The 21,693-nt window shown below is 38.3% G+C and overlaps 1 protein-coding gene across 10 annotated transcripts in view; it reads right to left on the reverse strand.

Annotated features, from left to right (window-relative positions):
- Tanc1 (tetratricopeptide repeat, ankyrin repeat and coiled-coil containing 1) overlaps nucleotides 1–21,693 on the reverse strand; it is a 232,318-nt gene that overhangs the window by 129,838 nt on the left and 80,787 nt on the right. For 3 of the 10 annotated variants that reach the window (XM_005393380.2, XM_013518764.1, XM_013518763.1), the window contains one exon: nucleotides 12,650–12,729. The exons of 6 other annotated variants lie outside the window; for them this stretch is intronic. In XM_005393380.2, coding sequence (XP_005393437.1) covers nucleotides 12,650–12,710 — 61 coding nt within the window. In that variant the 5' untranslated portion in view covers nucleotides 12,711–12,729. Of the gene's footprint in view, nucleotides 1–12,649; nucleotides 12,730–20,548; nucleotides 20,568–21,693 lie in introns of those variants that run through there. One more of the 10 variants, XM_013518765.1, reaches the window with a different exon arrangement.

Here is a 21,693-nt window from a genome sequence, read left to right on the forward strand (position 1 = left end):
AGCCATCAAGTCAAGCAACACCAGATCCAGTGAATAAGAGGATGAAAACCCATCATAATGCCCACTGAGTGGTACTTGGCAGCAGCATTCACCATGTTTTTCCTTAAACCTTATAAAGACATCAATGGAAGAGGACTTCCAGCACTGCTTCAGAGAGTAACAAGAATGATGGGATAAGTGTGTCTGAAGTGAGGGGGAGTATTTTGGGGAGGATTAAAGGCTGTGTGTCTTTACTGTAAAAATATATCTTAAATACACACCACAAACAGTATTTTGATCACCGCTTGTACATATTCAGTACAGACACAAACCTTTTTCCTGAATGTTTTCAATCTGTAGAGGTTGAAGCCGCAGATGTGGAAGATACAGAGGGCAGACTATAGGGTTATTATCCTCCTTTTACAGAAGCAAAAAATGGAAACAGAGTGAGGTTAAGCAGTGTAAGCTAGGAACTGTACCCAAGCAGTCTAGCTGCTCTCCTGCTGAGACCACAGGATTGGGAGATAGAGAAACCAGGTTCTAACCCTCCTGCCATGTAATAAACAAGTAGTTCTTTAACCTCCTTCATAAACTATTGATATGTGAGGTAACTGTTTTTAGCCATGTAGCAGACAGTCTGATACAGGGTAAGCACACAATAAAGAGCGACTTGCCTTAAATACTGTTATATTCTCCAGAGGATTCACTTCCTGGTTAACTGTGGTTCACTCCCTGGTTTCTTTAATATCTGAGTAACAAAAAGGAATCTCAACCCTGTCCCACATTTCAGTATCAAAAACTCCTGACATAAATTTAAATATTTGTATGCAAATACTTCATTTCCTTATCTAATAAGAATTTCCCTAAAATCAAGTATGCCATGTGATTTCAAAAAACACCCCCACATCTTCAGCCTACTGCTGATATTTTACAACAAAAAATTCATTTTGTTTGACTCTCACCATTGCTGTAAGACACAGAGATTATCACCTTTGTTTTACAGTCAGGAGAACAAAAACTTAAACTAAGACTCCTGCCAGGCATGGTGGCACATACCTATAAACCCAGCACTCAGGAGGCTGAGGCAGGAGGATTGGTGCAGGTTCGAGGCCAGCCTGGGCTTCAAAGTGAGTTCAAGACCAGCCTGAACGGCATAGTGAAACCCTGTCTCAAAGAGACCAAAAACATAAAAATTAAAAAAAGAAAAAAAAAAAACCTGACGCTCCTACCTAAGTTTTTGAAGCTAAATCAGAAGAGTTCCTATTCATCTTTAAGAAGTTACTTCCATACATCATGAGGGATTTGAGCTGCTGTTTGGTGAGCCCAGTGACCATGGTAACAATTTAATGGATGGAGGCTAACAAACTCTGCAGAATCTCTAATCTTCATGATCTTGGAGCTAAGACGTAGCTCTTAAGAGATTTAATCAGATTAGCAGCAAACTCACAAAGCAGGGAAAGCGAGCTGACCTCCCTGAAAAAAGTGATTTGTAACCTCTCAGTTTTCAACACTTAAAGAATTAATACAAAGTCTTTCACTTAACCCTATCAAAAAAAATAGTTGACTTAGATGAATCTTTTAGGCTTTATAATTAAAAATTAAACAAGAGACATGCTTGCCTTTCTTAGAACTTCAGCTAGTAAACTATCAATGACTAATTACTTATCAAAATACTAAAACAGTCACTGAACCAAGTAGAGAAATAGGTAAGCAGAACAAAGAAAGAAACTTAATTTTTTGAGAGAGGGTCTTGCTATGTACTGCGTACTGGGATTATAGGAGTGTGCCACCATGCTCAGCTAAGAAACTTAATTTTTTATTTATTTGTTTGGTGCTGGAGATTGAACCCAAGGTTTCATGCATGCTAGGCAAGCACTCTACCACTAAGCTATATCCCTAGCTATTTTTTAAATTTGTATTTATTAGACAAATACTCATATAACTTAAGAACTTTATAAATATTAATTCATTTAATCCTCTTAAGTGAGCTTGAAACAGAGAGATTTAATAATTTGTTTAAGTTCACAGAGCTAGTAAGTATAAGCCATGATATAAGCCCTCGCAGTACAGCTGTGTGTGCGTGTGTGTGTGTGTGTGTGTGTGTGTGTGTGTGTGTGTCTTTTTTGAGACAAGGTCTTGCTATGGAGTTCAGACTGGCCTTGAGCTCACTTTGTAGCCCAGGCTGGTCTCAAACCCCCAAACAATCCTCTTGTCTCAGCCTCCCAAATGCTGGGATTACAGGCATGCACCACCACGCCCAGTTCAGTACAGCTTGAAATGGTCAGTAAATGCACACATATGTTAATCACACTAAAAAGTATATAATTAAAACAGTGAGATATAATTTTGTCTATGATACCAGCAAAGATGAAACAGTTTGATTACAATCTATAAGGATTTGAAGAAACAAGTATTTTCATACATATACTGTTACTAGAATTATAATTTTAATGCCATTTTTCCCAAGGGCAATTTGACAAAGTCTAGAAAAATTATAAATAAACAACTGTGTTACCAATTTTCCTTACATATATTTTTATGTAAACATAGGTAGCTACGTATAAAGAGATTCACTCTAGAAATGATTTGTATTGATGACCCCCATTAAAAAAGAGAAAAAGATATAATTTACATGTCCATCAACAAAGGCTTAATGAAATAAGCTATGATATATTTACTCAATATTAGACTAAGCAACTTTTTAAAAGCTTATTTATGGCTACATGCTAATTTGAAAAAATCTAAAAATATATTTAATCAATATTGTACAGTAGTCTACATAATCAAACAAATTTTAAAGTCCATGTGGGGCTTAAAGACCTATATTTGTATAAATATGTGAGCATATGCACATAAAATACCTAGAAAGATCACACTAAAAAAAAGTTAACATTAATTGCTTTGAGGGACTGAAAAGGAAATTACAAATATAAAAAAAAATTACTCTCTTCTGTGTCAGAGAGATCTAATCAAGATGTGATTTCCTTTATAGTTACTTAATGCAAGAGGTAAAAATGAAAGAGGCCAGGCAAAAACAACAGAAACAACTAATTTGGAGTCCAAAACTATACTTTCATCTCATCATTGCTTTAACTAGCTATTTGAGTTTTGATTGATGTTCTATGCCTCTTTTCCTCAAAAAACTAAAAAAACTGAACTCAAACTTTAGGGTCACTCCTGATCTAAAACTTTTAAATTACATTACTTAATCATTTTTTGAAAAAAGCACCCCTGGACAACATAATCCAAGGATTTGCAGCCAGGGACAGAAGTCTGCACTCACAAAGGTAGCAGTGTATTAGTGAGATATTGCTGGAACTAACCCTGCTTGCTGTTTAGAACTTGCCAGGTGTCAAGGTTCCGGCACATCTAGAGAGGAGGAGGCACTTTCTTGGCTGCGCACACAGGCAGAATGTGACCAAGTATTGTGGCTATCTGATGACTCATTTCAGATGCTTTTTATTTTGGTTTCTCTAAAAATTTCTTGAATATCAGCCAACCACACCAAAAGACCTTTAGCTTCAGCGTGAATATGAAATTTTAACAATGAATTGAAACACTTCTACCCACTAAATACAGGTAGTTTCACAATGAGTGACTTCAGTGATAACTCCCTGAATGACTTTCTAAGAAACTCCAATGGGGGCCATGGTGGTGTATGCCTGGAGTCCCAGCTTATAAAACTGAGCCAGGAAGACTTGAGCCCAGGAGTTCAGGGCCAGCTTGGGCAACATAGCAAAACTTTGCCCCTTAAATAAAATAAATCCACAACTACCAACCAGGGACCACACTAGAAAAAGCGAAAGAACCAGACAGACAAGCCTCTCTCAATGCCAACAGAAAATATAACAACAAGAAACAAAAGACATCTAATCATTTTTTTTCCCCCCCGGTACCAGGAATGGAACTCACAACTTTGCGCTTGCCAGGCAGGCGCTGTGCCACGGAGCTAAATCCCCAGCCCCAGCATCTAATCATTGAACACAACACATTAAGAGCACTAAATACATGAGAAGCCTACCAATCTCAAAAAATACTAACTTAAAACACTGTAATACATGTTTTGACCTATAAAATTGGCAAAGATGGTTAAAATTCATAATATCCCCCCATAGTGGTAAGAATTGTGCAAACAGCAAACTCACATTGCTCACACAAGTGGCAACCCATACAAGATTTCTGGAAAACAACTGGCAAAAGGGCACGCTGAGCTTGTAAAAAGTTCATTTCCTTTCAGTACTGAGAGTAAGCCTAGAATCACTGTGCTAAAGGAATGAATAATTCATATAAAGATAATAATGAATAATTCATATACATTTTCCAGAAGGTTTTCAAATGAATGAGAAAAATATAGAAAGAAGATGGTCACAAATAAAATCATGTTATACTGATACAGTAATGACACGATATACCAAAAGGACAAAGCAAAGGACAAAATAGCTTGGGTTTTTTTTTTCTTTATTCTTATTAGTATTTTCCAAATTTTGTACAAAGAGTATATATTATCCCAGGTGTTGATTCAAAGACTAATATTTATTATCATTTTAACTACCAAATAGTAGTCTTAAAAAAATTTTAAGTATAGTAAACATTCTAAGTGCCAAGCATAGTGGCAGTTTAACCGTTTTTTTTTTCTTTAGTAGTACATAAATAATGGTGTGTTGTTAATCAGTGAACTACGTACGATGTGATCAGGACAATTTAACACAGTAGTTTTAGGTGGCATCCTAAAATCACTCTCACCAGGTAATAGTGGTAATGTGCAGTCACCGTCTGTGCACACCTGGGCTGTCACATCCGGTGCAGTGACTAGACCACTGTGACCCTTCTGGGAGTCGGTCAATAAGTCAGTTATGAGCCAAGAGGGAAGGAATGAGAGCCCTTGATTTTACCTGAAAGCCTTCAGCAAAACCTTTTAAGGTCATAGAAGCTCTCTGAAAATTAAATCTAAATGAAGACCTTAAAAAAAAAAACCTTTAGTGGAAAAACTTATTTGTGAAATAAAGTTAGGTTTAATAAAAAAAGGACTCTGAATTTCACATGTGTAATTTTCCTCTTGCATTTACACATACATACCCAAAAGGGAGCCTAAGTAAAAAATGTTGAGAGTTTTACCACATTCTTCAAGTCCAATAGTTCTGTCCTGCTGGAGATCTTACTGACCATCAAAAGCAGAAGGTCCAGGGTGACTGACTGACTTCCCCTTCCTCGGGCTCCAGAGCTTTCTCCCGTTGCCCCTCACAGCAAACAGGAAGTTTACCAGGAAATCAGTGTGGCCCAGCATGCTCAAGGGCTTGATGCTGACAAACACGCAGTATTTGCTCCCTTCCTTCTCTAAGCCTTTTATCCTTTATATCTCTTTACAATATACAGGAAAGCTACAAAGAAGACAGAGGGCAGGGCCCTTCCACATATAAAGACCTTCATTAACGAAGGCAGAATTGAGATGAAATTTTATAAACTGTTTTTAGAAATCTATTTTTGAAGATAGGGATACAGCTCAGTTGTAGAAAGCTTGCCTGGTATGCCCAAATTCAATCCGCAGTGACAGAGACAGAGAGACAGACACAGAGAGAGAGAGAGACAGACACACAGACAGACAGACAAAAGAGAGACAAAAAAATCCATTCTCAAATTGCTGGTGATTACGGAAACCCTTTGAGCAAGGAAAGAAGCCTCTCAGTTTAACGTCACAAATAAAAAGATAAAATGCAAGAGGCAAAAAGGAATTTTTCTGTAAGTATAAATCACCATACAGCAAATGACACAGAACTTGGCTTTGTTCTGAAGGAAAAGATAAAGGTGGGAAGAGCCTCTTTAGTACCCCAAGGAGATGGAAGATTCAATACTTAGGAATAGGAAGTCATGGAAGGAAGTCACAGAAGCTTCTAGAATATTGCTCTTAACCTTTTTTTCTTGAAGTCTCTTCTTTTATTCAACAAGAAACAAGAAGTTGTTAAGGAGTTTTATTTCTTCTTTAACATATCACACAGTTTTCTCCAAGGGAAGATGCAGCTGGACACAGTGCATCTATAATCTATAATCCCAGTTGCTTGGGAGGCTGAGGCAGGAAGATCGCACTGACTATCTAGCAGAAGCCAAATGCCAACTTACACACTTCTGCAGAAAGGGTCTCTTATTTAACCCTGACAACAACCCTGTAAGGTAGTTTCATGCTGGTACAGTGCTTGCCTAGCATATGCCAGCTGATGAGGTTGGATCCCCAGGACCATGGGGGTGGGGGAAAAGCCAGGTGTGATAGTGGTAGTGCACATTTGTCTTCCCAGCACTCTGAGAGGCTAAAGCAGAGAGAGTGCAGATTTCAGGCCAGCCTGAGCAACTTAGCAAGACCCTGTTTTAGAAAAATAAAAGGTGGGCCAATGATATAGCTCAGCAGCACAGCACCTGCCTGGCAAGTGCAAGGTTCTAAGTTCGATTCCTGGCATCAATCAATCAATCAATCAATAAAAGGGGCTACAATGTAGCTCAGTGTTAAGGCCCTTGGTTCAGTCCCTAATAGAGAGGGAAAGATAGACAGAAATTTGTCCACGTTACTGGGGAAGTGATCAAGCTGAGAGTTTTGACTCTATCTTCTAATTCCAAAGTCTATGTTTCTAGACTTTGCAACATAAATGAGGGACAAACAAGAAAAAAACTGAAGAATGAACCAATTAAACCACAGGGCACAAAAATAGCATTCCTGCTCCCACCAGCATGGTTCCATTCTATGTTTAAGTCATGTCCTAATATTTTACAAAATTTGTTTAAATGCCCTGGTTTTATAAAAATACACTACCTCTAGAATGAATTATTCCTGCTTATTTTGTAGCTTAGGAAACATTTTTGGAGTCTGTTAACAAGAAGATACCAAATATCCACGGCTCAGCAAGACAGTCACTGCACTAAATTCCTAAATAACAGTCCACAACCACAGAAAATGGGCAATGCGGCAAGGAATAATCAAAAGCAGCTTCATGTTTTCTGAATTAAACAAAGCATCATTTGTATTGAGGCATTTTTAGAAGGTACCACTGAAAGCCAGACTGTACCCTGGAATGGCTTAAAATGCCAAGTTTAACAATCACATCAATGGCTTTTAAACTTTAGAGACAAACAGCTTCCTTTTACTTCAAATTCAAAGCGAAGAATTAGATGCAAAGCTAACAGATTAATTCAGCGCACACTCAAGCTGAGAGACTATCCAGTGCCTTAATTAACACCACTACAAGGGCATTTAGCCAACCACCTGGGTTTTAACGCTAGAAAGGTTAAGGCCAAATGTTTTTAATAAGTTGCTTGAAACTAAGCCCCTCTGCTTAAAATGAACACGAACAACTGAGTGGAAAGGAAAAGGCTAATAAATAGTTATTATTTTGGCACATTAAAGAACCTCTCTTAATCAGTCCATAGTTTGAGACTGTCCCATAATTAAAACTTCAACTTTTGCTTTTCTCATATTGGACCCACTTCCACGTCATTCCTGACCAGTTAGATAGGATTCAAAATTGGCAAGAGGCCTGGTGAGGAGCCACAGATAGGGAGAGGAACCAGTCCCTTCTGTAGATGGCAAGAGGTCTTACCTGTCCAAAACTTCTGAAGGGAGTTCAAAATCTCCAAGATTTAAAGAAAAAAACAGAAACACTATCTACTGTGAGCTCTGATTACATCCTAGACCTTAGATAAAATTATGTTTCTCGAAGGCAAGAGGACAAAATTTAAAACTAAGGTAAGTCATTTACTTACTATGTGGTAGCAGCTATTAATTTTTTTAAAAGGAAGTGTTAGCTGTTACCATGACCTACACTAGGTACCTGTGCTTTGTTCATTTTTGAAGGGGAGGGAACCTGTCTGAGGTCTGTGACTGAGGAGGAGGTTCTGTGATGCCGGTGCTGACGGGAGGCAAGGCCACCTTACCCTGTAGATGCTGAGAAGCCCACACGCACACACTGCACATGCTCCCCGTCTCTCTTCCGGCTAGAATCCAGCCGTGTGAGCAAGGCTTTGCCACTTCCGTACACCCGCCCCACATTTTCAGATTTCCCACACTGTACACAGTCAGTATACAGTGAGCATACAGGGTCCCCAGATATTTGTTCAAACCCATATAAAATACAAAGCTAAGAGAAAACCCTAATAAAATATTACGGTATGTCAATGTAGGTGCATCAGTTGTAATAAATGCCACACTGTTGTGGGGGGGTTGTTGATAATGCTAGAAGCTATGGATGTGTGGAGGGAAATCTCCATATCATCTAATCAATTTTGCTGGAAACCTAAAACTACTCTTTAAAAAGCCATCAAAAATAAAACATTAGGATTGTACTAAGGGTTAAATGAAATGTACGGATAATTTTGCAAGAACTGGTCAGTTTAAAATAACGGCCTTTCGGCTAGAACAGCATCTTCTAGCAATTTGCCAAAATGACAAACACAAAAGGAAAGTGGGGGGGAACCTGGTATATGTTGTCTAGGCCTTTTAGAAAACATGGAGTTGTTCCTTGGGCCACGCACATGCGATCTACAAAAAGAGTGATCTTGTAGACATCAAGGGAATGGGTACTATGCAAAAAGAAATGCTACACAAATGTTACCATGGCAAAACTGAAGAGTCTACAACCTTACCAAGCATGCTGTTGGCATGGCTGTAAACAAGCAAGAGCAAGATACCTGCCAAGAGGATTAATGTGCGTATTGAGCATATTAAACACTCAAAGAGTTGAGACAGCTTCCTGAAACGTGTCAAAAAGAATGAGCACATAAAGAAGGAAGCCAAAGACAAGGGTACCTGGGTTCAGCTGAAGTGCCGGCCTGCCCCGCCCAGAGAAGCCCACTTTGTGAGCACCAATGGGAAGGAGCCTGAGTGCTGGAACCTATTCCCTATGAGTTCATGAGATAGGCTGGGGATGAAGCTCTGCCATTCAGCACCTAACTGGCAGCTGAGTGTTTAGGCCCTACTTAAAAATAAAACATCATCCTGTGTTGTAAGGATGGTTTTCTTAATTGAACAGGTGTGTGATGCCTTTACCTCAGAAACAAATATTTGGAGCAGATTTTCATCCTACCTAATTAATTGTGTCAGGTCTTTACTCTTCAGTATTTTTCTTGCTGAAAGGTATTGCTGAGGTATTGTGTAGGTGTATACTCAAATGGCCAAATATTTATGAAATATTCATATTGGCTTGAAGAACCTATAAATCACCATGGTGAAAAGATGTATCAAAATAAATGGAAGTCACTTCAGTTAAACAAATGGAAATCTGTTTCAGTTAACTAAATTATTTGAAGCACCTATAAAGAAATAAAATAATCTATGTGCTATCAATTCAGAAATATAATATTTCTAATTTATTCAGGTCATCCCTTTAAGCCCTTTAATAAAGTTTTGTCATTTGCTTCAATACAAAGCTTATATATATTTCTTCTTGAGGTGATATTTAAAATTTTGGGGTTTTTTTGTGGGGTTTTTTTTTTTTTTGTCTTTTTTGAGACAGGGTCTCGCTATGCAGTTCAGCCTAGCCTTGAGCTCACTTTGTAGCCAGGGTGGCCTCGACCTTGCAATGGTCCTACTGCCTCAGCCTCCCAAGTGCTGGGATTATAGGCGTGCGTCACCATACCCTGCTTAAAGTTTTTGTTGAGAACAGTATACTGTACGAAAAAGATACTAGCTTCTTATGTGGCTCCTATATCCACTCTTTAGGTCAAGATTATCAGATACACCCAATTTCAGAATGCAGCAATTATTTAATTTTTAATTTAAGTAACAATTTAAAAACACTAACATCAAAGAAAAGGTCAGTTAAAATAAAGAAGCACGTGGCACAAGGTTGTAGACCTCTGTGCATAGCTTCCAAATAAAGATAGTGCCTCAGATGCTTGTTTTAGATCAAGGTACTAGCATAAAAATCAGGGAAATAAAAAAAAGGAAAACAAGATGCCCTTGCTGGTCCTCCCCTCATCACGGCTTAACAGTGATCTTTGTTCCCTTTGGCCTAACTCAAGGTCAAGAGAAATAAAGGGCTCATTTACACTACAGAACAGTGGGGACAAGGTGAACAGTCTTCCAAAAGGAGATTTTTTAAAGTTTTCAATGCTGAATTCTCCAGCCCACAGAAGACATTTTGTTCCCAGCTATAAGCATTGCCTAGGTAAAAAGTGTAATTATAAAAAAGAATTTTGCTATGTGTAGAGTTCACTTACTGGCTTTCAATAGTTTGAATCTCACTACCTGTATTTCAAATATCCTAATACACATGTAACTTTAATTTCAACACCTGCTAAAACTTTGTCAGTAGCAGTTTGTCAGTAACTAAAGCAGTTACATGGGACATACTCTTTTAGGACAGGAGCTGAGAGAATAACAACTCATCAATACTTTTGAAAAATATTTGGTTTCTTTTGAAGAATAATAAATATAACTCAGGGATTGTGTTTTTTCTAAATTCTCAAAGTAAATTCAACATAAAAGTACACTTAGTAAAATACTGTCAGTGAAAATCTATAACGGATATGAAAAGCTGAGCTCAACTTTTTAGACATAAATTGTTCCTAAATTTCTATGATTATAACCTCAAGCACTTAAGAATTTTCTTTTGTCTTTCCAGCAAAGATTGGTTTTAATTGGAAACAGTAAAGCAAAAATTTTCCACATTGAAGTCGAAATTACTACCTAAGTTTCAGAGCAGTCTCAGTATATTAGCCAGCTTTAATTTATAGAGAAACTTAGCTATGAATTACTTCTATAATGGCAACTGGCACAGAACTCAACACATGAGTGATCAAATTCCAAGTATTTTCCCCAATCACCCTGTGACATAACTTCATCAGGATTTGAAATTCCATCCGCTTTGTTCTCAGGCTAACAAAACCAGATTCTAGTTAAGAGCAAACAGGCGCATACCATATAGATGCTCTGTGAGAAATGCTCCCATTGCTTTTTCAAGTTGGTTTACGTTAGTAAAAAGCTACAGTGTGGGAGTTATTATGAAGACAGGATTCAGAAAAAACAGTAGTTACTCTGAAAGACCAAAGGGAGACATAAACCCCAAGTCATATGCTCTGAAACTGGAAAAGTTTCAAAAGCAAACTGTGTTCACTGTCTGGCCCGTCTGAAAAAGACAGATGCTTAAAGTCATTAATACTGTTATTTCCCATGGGCCTGGTGATGGTCAAAGAGGATGGTAGGTCTGTTTTCAAAGACTGTTACCGTGTAGGAAGTTTTTGATATGGATCCGCTGGTCCTAAGGAAAATACTATGTTTGGCAACTCCAGCCCAACAGCCAGCCTAGCATCTAACTCTATGCTGGAAATTACAAAGGTTTCTAAAGAAAGAAAAAAGTTCTAGAACTGGTGTCACATGAGCCAAAACTTAAAACAAAAATTAACAGCTTTTAGAAAACTAATGAGACAGACATTTTGGCCTTGATCCAGTAGAGAATGAATGTACCCCCAGACAGAAATGATGTGAACTGAAATTTCTCCATAGTAACATTATAATTAATTATTCAAAACTAAGGGTTGATTTTCTAAGGTTATGAGCTAACTGTAGTCCCCTGTTTGTATCATTAAAATCTGGTTTCTTCTATGCTTTGTATGTGCTTACCCAAGCATTAATGAACTTTTATAATGGAATTTTAACAGGAACCTTACAATAAAGGCTCTACTTTTAAGGTGTATTTGCCATTTTGCAGAGTAGGCTTAAGGGATAATTAATAATACATGAATTCTGTCTAGGTTCCATAAGACCAAAACATTTAAAAGTCCATTTAGTCTCATAAAAGTATACAAATAACAGATATTAACAATATTCTTACAACACATTACAGGTCCTTTTGAATTGAAGAGTTAACTGTAATTTGGTGATGTTTCAGTATAACTATAGTTATTTATATTTGAAATGAAATGTTATTTGACACACAGTAACTGGAAAAAGGCCATTCTCCATCAAGACTGAATTAACATGGGTTTAAAGACTGCAATTCAACATTTTAAGGTAGTCAGTTCCTGCTAGTAGATTCTTACTGTGTAATACAAGAAGAAAACACATACTTTTTCTAGCTGCACTAACAGAGTATAACAATAAGTGGTCACCAGAGTAACTCAGAGGAGGTTATCACAGGGAATATAATGCCAATAAGGGTCCTTATAACTACACAGCACAAGAATGCTGCAGCCAGGGATGAAACCCAAGCCAAACTGAGCAGCTCTCCTCATAATGAAAACTAGCGGTCTGACATTCAGTGGGGCTCCACCTGTTGGGGTAAAATTTGATACTAAAAAAGATGAGGACTAGTCAGCCAGCAGTTGGTCAAACACATAAAATGCAATTCCATGTAGGACAAGGAAAGGGCTTTCTAGAAATCAGATTCCTGAACACACCTGTTACCCCTCAAGGTTTGTAACTTTGAACGCCTCCAGATCTGGATGACCCGTTAAAATTATGAACTTTCAAACTATGCTGGGGAAGGATCTGGCTCATAACTCAAACTCAATTTTCAAAGTCACTTCTCATAAAAAAGCTTGGAAACATATAGAATTTCTCACAGCCTTGAAAATGTTCCTGTTCAAATGCTCTCTGACCTGTTCCCAAAGCAACTAGCTACCTGCCTGCAGTGGGTAGAACCCTGCTACCCAATGCTCATCATGCTTGTTCAGCTCACTCTGGTACACATACCTGTTTCCTTCTTGCTTCCCTTTCCTCCCTCTCGGCTCTTCTTTAGCACAGCCTTTAACATTTTTGACACTCTTTCGTCTCTAGCAAAACAAACAAACAAAAAAAAAAAAAAGGACGAGGAAGAAAAGAATTAAAGATTGAAAAACTTGTAATATAACTTGCATTTTGACATAAGAGGTAACCTGCATTCAAACAAATTCTGGACAATGTAAAGGGATCTTGATTTTACATTAATATCCTATTAATAAACTATGGTGGGAAATTAAATGCTAAAGACACAGTGTTTTACAACTTTTAATGAAGTGTTCTGAAGTTCACTGTCTTATTATAAAACTTACAAAAAAACACCACAGTACATGCACAACATTCCACATCTAATTACGGTTATGAGGCTAACCCTGGACACACTGCTATAAAGTATTTGGCATAGGAATAGAGTTCTCCAACCCTAGTTTATCAAAAGGAAGAAAATATTAAAACATCAAATCAAAATGATAATGGTTAAGAAAGAAGCTGCAAGGTTGAAGGCAATGTTTTACAGGCACTACTCATTATATACCTTCCAGAAATACATTTCAGAAGGTTCTCAGAAAGGAACACACCTTACAAGTATTTGCAAAATAGATACAATGGGAATATATTTTAATCCTCAAGTCAGGTGACTTGGTTAAACAGAACACAGTCCCATGTGTTTTCAGTATATATAGTGATGACTTTGAGGTGGAGAAGAGAGGTAAGTAGAATAGACATGCAACATTATGGCTGACTCTTTTTAAAGAAAAAGAATGAGCTGTATTTTTAAGTAAGGTTGCACTGAACTTATAAAAACACCATAGTGGCTGAAGCCTAAGATGAAACATCTCTACAGTAAGAGACAGACAATGGGACTATTATTTCATCGTGAAGCTAGTGTCCTGTAGCTCCCCCTACTACACACACTAATTCAGATGGTGGCTGGAAAACCCCAAGCACTAACAAATCCTAGGGGGTTGTGTTATCCATTCATGTTTTTGCTGCTGCACTAAGAAAGGAAAGTAGAAGACAAGACACTGCTCCTGAACAGACAAGAAAGGGATGGGGGAGGGGAGGAGAAAGGAGTACAGGGAGGTGAAGGGGGAAACTCCTACGGAGAAGACAGCTCCTAAACCTGCCTTGCGAACATGATTGCTTCAAGTACCTCAGCATAACACTCCACACCGTACTTTTCAACCCCTAGAGCAAAACACAGGTTTTCTGGGGACCCACTAAGAAAGGTACTGAGCCCTAGCCTGCTACCTTTCACAAAATTCCTGCATCTAAGTATGCAGGATGATCTTTCTTATCACAGTGCCCAGGCCTTTATTTATTCTTCCAAGCCCTTTGTTTTACTGATGAAGAAACAAAGACCCTGGGAGGCTGACTTGCCCAGGGGTCACTCAGCTAATTAACAGCAAGGCCAGAACCTTCATCTGCAGAGTCCCAGCTCAGCCTTGCCTTACTCCTCTGAGGCTGGCAGCCTCTCCTCACTGCTCAATGAAAGCTTTGGGCAAACAGACAAAACTGAGAGATGCTAGGGGCAAAAAATTCTTAGAATTTGAGAAAGCCACAGTGGTTATTAGGGTTAAATCATCTTACAAACAGCTTGTTATACACAAAAGGAACAGGCTGAGAGCCTAATTGTTTTTAAAATGCTACTTGAATGGGCCCTAGTGAAAAGACTTAGGTTTACCTACAGGACCAACACTCCAACTAGAAGAGGGCACAGTATACTTCCACACAAGGACCTGCAGGCATACAAATTGCTCCTAATAGCCATGCCTAAAACAAGCAGCACAAAATGCTATGGCATGAAAAAACGGTATGTAAAACTAAATAAATAGATGCCTAATAGGCATCGACATTTTCTTCAAATCAATCAACTATATCCTGGGTTTGTAATTTAACAAACACTACATACGTTTAAAAAATACTGACAAAAGCTGGGTATAATGGCACATGCCAGTAATCCCAGTATATTCAGGAGGCTGAGGCAGGAAGATGGCAAGTTTGAGGCCAGCCTGAGCTATACAGCAAGTTCAGGACTAGCCTGTGATACATCATCAGACCCTGTCTCAAAAAAACAAAGAATAAAAAAATAATACTGATGAATCCATGCTATTGAAAGCCCTGCTGCACATGCCAAAGTTACTCTCGAAGAACCCTGTATTTGCTTGGATCTCGAATCAGCTCAGGCTCCATCCAAAAAGCTGCTGCCCTGACTAATCACCCAGTCATCACCATGCAGTAGACCTACAGAGCCACTCAACACACATGACATGGGGAGGTCTCGGTGACACTGATGCTGGCATCGCATTCCAGACAACTTGCTTGCCTATTTGGTGGAGCTTAGCTGTTTTCAGGTGGTCACATCTTCCACATCAGTAGTCCTGAGGTAAGCAAAGAAGGCTATTAATACTAGCTGTAATTTCTTCTTCCAGTTCCTGCTTCCCTCCATAAATAGCAATTCAGGGGGAAGAATTTAAATCTTATTCTAAAATCTATTCAAACAATGATCTGGAGAAACTGACAATAGTTGAGTGCAAAAGTAAGAGCCCTATGACCACTACAACAAGTAGAAGTATACACAAAAACTGGAAAGAGAAAAAATAAGACTTCCCAGCAAATTAAATTCTGAAACACAGATCCAAGTGGAGCTATGCAAAATCACCTGGAAGTCCCAATCATGCTGTGATCTAAAACCCTTAACCAGACTTGATATTTATCAACAGACCTAAAGACTATCCCCATCTGAAGAGGGGGCTGTCAGAAGGAACAGCTATAATAATAGGCTACAAAATCCAACATTTATATTACAGAGATTACCTGACACACCTGACAGTATCTATGAACTTCCAAATACACATACACATAGCAGTTCTGGAAATGGGCTATCAGGGCTGGGTGCTATTAATATTAGCATAATATAACTACTTCCCCTCATTCCGATTCTGTAGTTTGGCTTTTTTAGAATGCCAGCAGTACAGAGAGAGAGAGTGCTGCTCCAGTCAATACTGGGAGTAAATTAATACATCAGTGCTCTAACTTTAAACAAAATCTCTCATGAGCTTTGCTAAATGGCCAAATCACACCCATGAAAGACACTGAGAATAGGAGATACTATCCTCAGCCTGAGGACCAAAAAAGAGAATGTGAATTCTTTGATGGCAATGCCACCATAAAGCAGACCTGTGAAGTCAGCCAGGAGGCACTCCTTCAACACATCCTCTGGTTCATCACACACTTCCCTTCTAGTAGCAACTTCAACCGTGATTTTTCCTCTGAAAGAGTGAATACTGACTTGTCATGAACAAGAACCAAATGGAAAAGATGTAAACTATCTTTCCAGACACAGTAATTCAGACCCAACACACCGAAAAGAACTGCCAGAATCTATCAGCTTGCTAATGAAAAACAATGCATGCACTGAGGAAATATTTAGGGTCAAGTGTTACAGGCTAAAACATAAGAAATGTGGTCCTTACTTTAAATATTATACTACAGACAAAAGGCACAGGTATAACTGGCCGAACAGAACCCTTCTATATCTGCCTCATAACACCTAACACTTCAGAAACAAACGAAAAAGTCTTAAGCTTCTGTAACAGAAAGAAAAACAAATACACAGCTGGATTCAAATACTAAGAAGACAAGTTTCAAAAAGTAAAGACCATCTGTTATAACGTTAAATTATACACTTCTGAGGCTGGTATTGCAGCACAGGGATAGAGCATCTGCCCAGCCCGTTCAAAGCCCTGGGTCTAATCCCCAGCACCGCAAAAAATAAATTATATGCTTTTGAGGAAAAGAATGTGCGGAGTTGGCGGAGTACTATCTTTTTGTTGCTCACTGCACAGTTTTCTGTAACACGAGAAAAGCTTAACAGGTTTATATGACCAAGTTTTACGTGATATGGGAACTTCCAGAAATAAGTCCCAACCTAGACAAAACTATATTTTTATGCCTGGAATTGATAAAGAATGACAATTTCGTTAAAGTGTTGTTGGATGAAAAACCCAACTTAATGTTAATAAACTGGGGGAAACATGCCAAGGTCTTTTCAGATTCTTCCTGGCTTCCTCCTTTAGGGCAGCACACCTCTGAAATGAAAGTCTTATGTCCTCCTATCAGATAAGGTAAGCTGAAAATTCCTTTATGAGCATGCTTCAGGGAAAAGGTAGGAAGTGCTCAGAGACCTTGCCTCTACAGTTCTCAATTGACAGGGTCACATTTTGGGGTGCAATATGGCAAGTCCCAACAAGAGCGAAGACCAACCTCTAGCTTACCATAACTGAAATTAATAGAAGACAATTTCCTATGATGTCCACTTAAAAGAAAACAGGAGGTGAACATATAACATTACCTCTAGAAAGTCAATGGTCTGAAGTTACTAAATTCCCTTATTTTCTACTACCATTCAACATCTGAGGCTCCCCAAGTGCCATAGATGTCTCCCTTTAAAAATCTCCAGAAGTTAAATTGACCATCAAAAGCTTATGACCACTTCTAGTATTTTGCTTTTAGGACATCAAGTCTTTGGGGGCAGGCACCATGTCTCCATGCCATGTGTTAGAATTCTGCACAGTATGACATACTAGCACCTAAAAAAATAACAGACATCACCTTAGGTTAAAAAAAACAAAATGATTTCAAACAAAATATCTATCTCAGTTTTCAATCACATTGGCAATATCTTAACTTGTCTGAAATCACAGAATAGCACTAGCATTATAACTTTCTTCCTCTGAAATGCCATACTGCTTATCCACATGATCTCAAGTCAAAGCAGGGAGGGCTGGGGACTTAGCTCAGTGGCATAAGTGCCTGCCTGGCAAGCGCAAGGTCCTGAGTTCGATCCCTGGTACTGGAAAAAAAAAAAAAAAAAAAAAACTTTGCTAACAAGTCAAAGCAGGGAGAAAGGCTACATTTATCCTTTAATAGATACAAACTGGAGCCAGAGCAGCATCCACTCTTCTCAATATTTGTTGACAGATTTAACCACACTGCAGTGAACATAGCTGTGCAATTTCCTCCTAAATCAAGCAATTAACCAACATGTATAGTGGTTTACAATAGGCACAGAACATTCCTATATATTCTCATTCACGAGGAATGCAAGAAAACTCAGTTAAATCCAATGTGACATCAGGCTATGAGATACCTGGGGGAAAATGCTGCATTTCATAATACCCCTTCATGCCCACACCTTAATTAACCTAAAATTCTCAAGCCAGTATCCCAAATGCCTGAACCCTCATGCTTTGTGTGCTCCAATTTAAGGAATAGCTCCCCTCAAACCACCCATCTGACCAAGACTCCTCCCTCCTTTTGTCAAAAAAAGTAAAAAAGTCAGAGCAGTAATTTTTACAAGAGAAAATGCTGGGAGCTATGGTGTACATAAGTATTAAGAAATATTTTTTCAGAGATAAGGAAGATATCAAAAACATTCTCAATGTTAGTCATTCAGAAAGATTTTTCAGCTGGGCACAGTGGGTACACCTGCAACCCCAGCACTCAGGAGGCACAAGGATCACCACAAATTCAAGACCAGCCTTAGCTATGGGCTACATAGTGAGTTCAGAGCCAGACTGGACTACATAAGGAGACCCTGTCTAAAACAACAGAAAAGGTGTTCGTAAACTTAGTTAGTTTTAACTCATTTTAAGTAATAACCACATCTTCTACATGATGGCCTTTAAAACTTTTCTATTAACATCTGGTGTTTATCAGCAGAAAGGAAGTAGTAGTGGCAGTAGGTCCATGGCAGCCTACAAGATAAATAATATAGAAGAGAGTAAATAGAAAACAAAGCAGAACAGAGACCACTAAAGTATGTAAAATGGTCTGCTGGAGGCAACTAACTGTTGGCTAGCTAGAAATTCATGGGACACTGTATAGAAGCACCCTGAAAGCAAGACCCACATCTCCAATATGCTCGCAGAGATCCCTCTGGAGGCTGGAAAAAAAATAATAAACCCTTGGTGAATTCTTGAAATTCCAGAATCTCTCCCTTGTGTTTTCCCTTAAAGCCTGAGAATCACAAGATGTGGTCAGGAGGATCAATGGAACAGAACAGGAGAAGCAGAAAACTCCAAACACACTGAGCTATCTTATCTTTGACAAAGGGGCCAAATACCTTCATTGTAGGAAAGATAGTGTCTTGTCTTAGTTACTTTTCTCTCCTTGCTGAGACAAAAAACTCAACACCCAAAGTGAAACAGCAAAAGTTTATTTAGTTCACAGTTGGTAAAGGTTTCAGTCCATAACTGGCTGGCTCCAAGGCAGGGCGGCTTGGTAGAGGGGCATGACAGACGAGAATGGTTCATGGTATCCCCAAATAGCAAAAATAACAAGGGGCCTTAATAACATGCCTCTTTTATCTTATCCAGATTTCTTAGCGCACCCTTAATCCTAGTATCCTTGAGCCTATACTGCACCATGAATTGCAGCCCGCACACTGGAGATCCAGCTGCCTCTAAAGAAGCCCCACCTATGATCGCATGAGACTTTAAGGGGACATCTAAACACACAATCCAATCTGTAACACCTCTTTAATAAATGGTACTGGGAAAACTGGATTTGTACATCCCTAAGATTAAACCTAGACCCATATCTCTTGTCATGCAGTAAACTAAAATTGAAATGGATCAAAGATCTAAAGCTTAAAACAGAAACAATCTGCTGGAGGATAAAATAAGTAAAACTCTTGAAGACATAGGTGGAGGCAAAGACTTTATGAACAAAACTTCAATCCCACAGGCAATATTACAAAGATCAACAACTGGGATCACATCATATTAAAAAGATCTGCACAGCAAAAGAAACCAACAGAGTAAAGAGACCACCCATAGAATGGGAAAAATTAGTAGAAGTTATTTCTCAGACAAAAGATTACTATGTAGAATATATAAAGAATTTAAAAAAAAAAAAAAACCCAGACCTCCCAAATTTAATGACCCAATCTAAAAAGGGGCATCTGAAATAAACAGGTATTTCTCAGACAAAGAGGAACAAACAGCAAATAAATACATGGAAAAATGTTCAACATCACTGGTCATTTGAGAAATGCAAATTAAAACAATGACATTCCACCTCACTCCAGAAAGAATGGTTATCATCAAGAAATCAGCCAATAACAAATGCTGGTGGGACTGTGGGAGGAAAGGAACCCTTCTCCACTGTTGGTAGGAGTATAAATTGGTACAATCACTACGGAAATCAATATGGAGATTCCTCAAAAGACTAAAACTAGAGGTTCTATTTGATCCAGACTTGCCCCTTCTAGTTATCTTCCTGAAAGAGTTAAAAGCATTATACCACAGCGATGTATGCACACCCATGTTTACAGCAGCACAGTTTATAACAGCTAAGTCTTGGAAACAGCCCATATGCCCATCAGTGGACGAATGGATAAAGAAAATGTGGTTTTTATATATAATGGAGTACATACTACTCTGCCATAAAGGATAAACTGAGACATTTTTAGGTAAATGGATGCACCCTGAGAACATAATTGTAAGTGAAGTAAATCAGACACACATGTTTAAATATCACATTGTTTCTCTTGTGTGAGAAACCCAAAGGGTAAATAAAGATCACAATGGAGGTACTGGGAAATAGGAAGAAAATATGCAAATGAGAAGAGGAACAAGGGAGTGGGAGAAGAGAAGTGAACAGGGATAAAAAGATAAAGAATGGAAGGAAAACAGAAATAAAGTTTTGTAAATGGGGAAGGGAAGAAAGATTGAAGGAAAAGGAGGAGAAGGGGAAAGGGGAAAAAGAGAAGATATATCATGTACAAGTACAAATTCCCTACTATGAATGTGATCATTATATACATCAAAATGTACCAATAAAATTCATTTTTAAAAAAAAGTTTCTTACAAAAGGATCTGGTCATATTAATGTAAGCTTCATCCAGAAAGGTATTAAAACAATCAGAAAAGGCCAGGGATGTAGCTCCACAGCACAGGGCCTGCCTGGCAAGTACAAGGTCCTGAGTTCAATTCCCTGTACCAAAAAGAAAAAAGCAAAAACAATCAGAATGCAGTTGTGACAGGTGCACAGCTGACATCTGGTTTTCCTTAACCTGCACAGCTGGAAAACATGGCACCAAAAAGCTGTAACTCGTTCTCTACAACACTAAGGCGCAACCACGCAGTTGTCTTTTCTCAATTCCAGCCTACAAATTGAACCTCCACTTCTATTGTTCCTTTCTTTATAGTTAGGTTTGTCTTAGGCAAAAACACTTCCAGGTTTCACTGAAAGCATGGTAAAATGCACAGTCATAAGCAACGTCAATTTTTAAAAGAATTTGAGGCATGAAATTTGAACTCCATGCCTGAAGGAACAAAATTAAATAGGAGCTCCCTATGATTACAAAATAATGTTCAACCTATATTTAAAATATTCTGTATAAGAAAAAATTTCTTTCTTTTTAAAAATCTCACTTTTAAGTTAGTATTATTACCTGCTTCAGAATTACTATAAGCAAGTTTGTTTAAAGAACGTCTCACTTTTGAGAACTACTGGCAGAAAAGAAATTTCACTTTTGGAGGAAAAGAAGAAACTACTCCCTAATGTGTGCAATAAACATTTTTTACATACCTGTGATGAGCTTTGTTCAGTCCAATTTTAACACTGCCTCTTCTACAAAACCTTTCCAGGCTGTTGTAAGTCAAATGATAGCTTTTCTCTAATTGTACACCCTACCTTAAACTGGCATATGATTATCAATCCAAATTATAGTAAAAAAAAAAAAGTTGAATTCTACAAATTCCCCATGACACTGGGGTGTACACATACAACAAAAGTCTTTATGTAAACGAGTGGCAGGATTACAGCAGAAAGAAATCTAAACCAATGGCAATTCTCATCCACAACAGGTTTTGACTAATAATTTAAGAAGTCTTTTGGTACTATTAATTCCAAGTTTATGGTCAAAATTATCTGGTGGGTAACAGCACTTTTGTACAACAGAGTCAATCCTACTACAGGACCTTCAGAAGCACTGATGAGGGGAAAGTTTT

Source organism: Chinchilla lanigera, unplaced genomic scaffold, assembly GCF_000276665.1.
Source record: "Chinchilla lanigera isolate Chin_1 unplaced genomic scaffold, ChiLan1.0 scaffold00048, whole genome shotgun sequence".
NCBI lineage: Eukaryota > Metazoa > Chordata > Mammalia > Rodentia > Chinchillidae > Chinchilla > Chinchilla lanigera.